The sequence below is a fragment of the Benincasa hispida genome, chromosome 3 (genome assembly GCF_009727055.1).
Source record: "Benincasa hispida cultivar B227 chromosome 3, ASM972705v1, whole genome shotgun sequence".
NCBI lineage: Eukaryota > Viridiplantae > Streptophyta > Magnoliopsida > Cucurbitales > Cucurbitaceae > Benincasa > Benincasa hispida.
Genome location: NC_052351.1, coordinates 61,248,410 through 61,251,652, shown reverse-complemented (window position 1 = coordinate 61,251,652; position 3,243 = coordinate 61,248,410). Strand labels below are relative to the sequence as shown.

At 34.4% G+C, this 3,243-nt stretch overlaps 1 protein-coding gene across 1 annotated transcript; it reads left to right on the top strand.

Annotated features, from left to right (window-relative positions):
* The first annotated feature begins 329 nt into the window (after window positions 1-329).
* On the top strand, window positions 330-1,833 carry LOC120072675 (40S ribosomal protein S28-1). Its single transcript, XM_039025116.1, has 2 exons — window positions 330-437; window positions 1,395-1,833. Exon 2 carries the CDS (start codon window positions 1,397-1,399, stop codon window positions 1,592-1,594), a length of 198 nt encoding a protein of 65 aa, XP_038881044.1. The 5' UTR covers window positions 330-437; window positions 1,395-1,396; the 3' UTR covers window positions 1,595-1,833.
* The last annotated feature ends 1,410 nt before the right edge of the window (window positions 1,834-3,243 follow it).

Sequence of the window (3,243 nt, the reverse complement as noted above, 5' to 3'; positions counted from 1 at the left end):
CCTTCATTCGGAGGATTGTTGGGAATGAGATTAAAGTTCCACATTGATTAAACGAAAATGAGTTGACCTAGATAAGGATTAGACGGATGGATATGACTATTTGAGGGGAGGAGAGGTGGGATTTGTCTACTCCATTCATAATTTATTTTTTCTTTTGAGTTCTAATTCAGAATTTATGTTTGACATTGTTTTTTTCGCTTTTATTCCTTTTGTTTTTAAAATTTTAAAATTTTACTGAAAATTCCCCATTCCTGAGTGGCCCATTCCAGCCCACTCACCCATCCCCCACAAGGCCCAATCCACTTTATTTATAAAATAAAAATGAATAAAAATAAATTGAAAGAAAGGGAAATTATTAGAAACATAAACCCTAGCCGAGCCAATCCCTCTCCCATTGCCGCACAATCTTATTCGTCAATCTTCTTCCTTGCTCTCAGGTTTTCTCTCTAAATTCTCATCTCTCTGCTTCTTTCTTTTCTTTAATTTCCCATGAATTTGAGTTTCTTGATTTTTCTTCCTGATTGTGGACGAAATGTTCCAGTTTTCCAACTTTTGTTGCCCTGTTATCGTTGCATTCATGATTTTGTTTCTCCGATTTAGTTTTATTGTCGATTGTAAAATCACTATCAAACATGTCTAGGTACGTGTAGGAAGAGTTTTTAAATGATAGAAAAAGTGCTCAGTTCTCAAACAAACCATCACCATCTACCGCTTATACAGTTCCAATTTCCCTTCCGAAAGGAAATAGCTTAATTTTCAAAAAGCAAAAACTAAAAACCAGAGGGTTATCAAACGGAGTCTTAGTGTATGATTGTTTGGTGTTGAACATGAATATACCAGTAAAGTTGATTTTGAATGATTAGATATATGTTTGGGAGTGATTTTGATAAAAAGAAAAATAAGGGAGTTTAACTATTTGAGAATCACTCTCGAGCATGCCCATATATTATGTCTTGGAGTGATTTACAAATATTAGTCATTATTATTATTATTTTTTGGGAGGATTCGCTCTTGAAGCACTTTTGGCTAAAATGATCATCAAGGAATACTTGAAAGAAACCACCTTGGGTTGACCGGTTAATCATATAAGCCATTGAAAAATTAGTGTGCTCAAAAAGATGTGTTTAAGCTATGTTGATCACTTCGACCACTCAATGTAGTAGAGTTAGAGAGATGTCTCTTGTAGTATTGGTTGAATATATATTATAAATAGAACTTTAATAGCACTTTTAAGGCCTAAGACTTTAATACCAAATATCAAGTGATTTTCAATAGACGCTGTTTACTGAAATGGTTATCTTATAATCAAAACACACCTTCAAGGAGGCTCATTAATGGAACAAGGTTCAATCTAATTGTAAGATTGGTTTTTATCGTTTGGTTTGTTTGTGTAGGAATGGAATCACAGATCAAACATGCTGTGGTGGTGAAAGTAATGGGTAGAACTGGATCAAGAGGGCAGGTGACTCAAGTGAGAGTCAAGTTTCTGGATGATCAGAATCGTTATATTATGAGGAATGTCAAGGGACCAGTCAGGGAAGGCGATATTCTTACCCTACTTGAGTCCGAGAGGGAAGCTAGAAGGTTACGTTAATGGAAAATGCCATCATGTTTTTTCCTCTTTTCAAGTGTGGATTTTAGTAACTAGTTTGCTCCTAGACCTTTGATTCTGGGGCTGAATGTGTGAACTAGATGAGGTAATTTAATTGAGTTTTGATGAGAATTTGTGGTTTTTTACTTATTGCTTAATGAATGTGAAGGAATGATTTTGTGTTACTTTTGTCATGCATGGCTGTATTTGAGTTGAATGCTAGTTGAAAGGTCTTTTAATAAGTACATATACTTCAGATTCCTAGGATAGGTTTTTTTTTCCCTTGTTTATGCGGGGTGAGTGAATTGAACCTCTGACTTGGATTAATAGTATAAAGACTATGGTAGTCCAGATATGCTCATTTTGGCCTTAGTTTAAGTTTATCGGGCACTTGTTAACGTTATAGGTGTGTCAAATACTAGCATATTTGACCTGTGCTAAAAAAATATATAGAAAGGTTAATGTTATTTTTGTCTTTGTATTTTGGAGTTTGTTACCATTAATCCTATACTGTAAAATATTTGAATATTGTTCTCAGATCAAACTTACATATTACTTTAGCTATCTTAGAATTGTCTTTGGTTTTATTTCAGGGTGCTATCAATTCAAACTAATTAAAACTTAAGAGATTGAATTTCAATAATAAAAACAGTCTAGGGTATTGATTGCAATGCTTAATTTTCTTTAAGTTGTGCATATGTTCTATGGTTGTTTTCATTGATGTTTTTGAATCTAGAAACTAAATTTTTTATTAGTCTCAAAAAATGATTTTTTTCTCATGTAATTTTAATTGATTCTTAATCTTTTGAAATCCAGTTAGGAAATATGGCAATACATTCAATTTCTGACACTAAAAAATGTTATTAAACATAAAGTTTAAAAGAACAAGGGGAAACTAATATCACAGTATGTCCCTGTTGAAGAATGTCAGCAAGTCCTTGATTTGAACTTTCGAATGGATGATCGGCCTCCAAGCACTCTCTCCTTTTTGCACCTTCCTCTGTGGCCAAAATGCTCACTAGACGTATGAAATTCGGTAGGTGAAATGGCAGGCAAACCATATTTCATAACTAAAACTTACATTGGCACACTGCGGTACTCTTGCAAAGCGTTGCGATACTGTTCTACAAACATACTTCTTAGCATCGTGGAGTTACTCAAAAACTTGCTCTCGGGTTAACAGTGTGCTCCTTAGCACCAAGGAAGCATGGTGCAACGCTCCTTCAATATTTTTAGCATCTTCTCTCCTTATATTTGTGGAAATAGCCCTCAAGTATCTTTATTGAGCACGGAGGGGCCATTTTGTTGAACTCTAAATTCCACTATTTTGTTCAACTCTTGACCATCACTAGCAAACATCCTTAAATCCAATCATATTCAAATTGAAAGCAATTCAAGCACTTTTCAAGTTCTTTTCACCATCTCAAACTTAAAATTATGCTAGTCCCGAACAAAAAAAAAAGAGAAAAAGGAGAAGAAGATGCAAAAGACTAAACACCTAGAATTCTCTCGCATGCATGCGATTTATTTTCCCAAAATACAACCCTATTTTTTAACTTGTCACTTCCCACATTAAAAGAATAGACAAAAACTCTTCCTCTTCCCACCAAAACTCTTCCTCTTTCTCATCCTTCTATCTCCAGGGTTATGCT

Bases quoted from the DNA above. Each gene is read 5' to 3' on its own strand.
- LOC120072675 (XM_039025116.1), top strand. From the start codon at position 1,397: ATGGAATCACAGATCAAACATGCTGTGGTGGTGAAAGTAATGGGTAGA.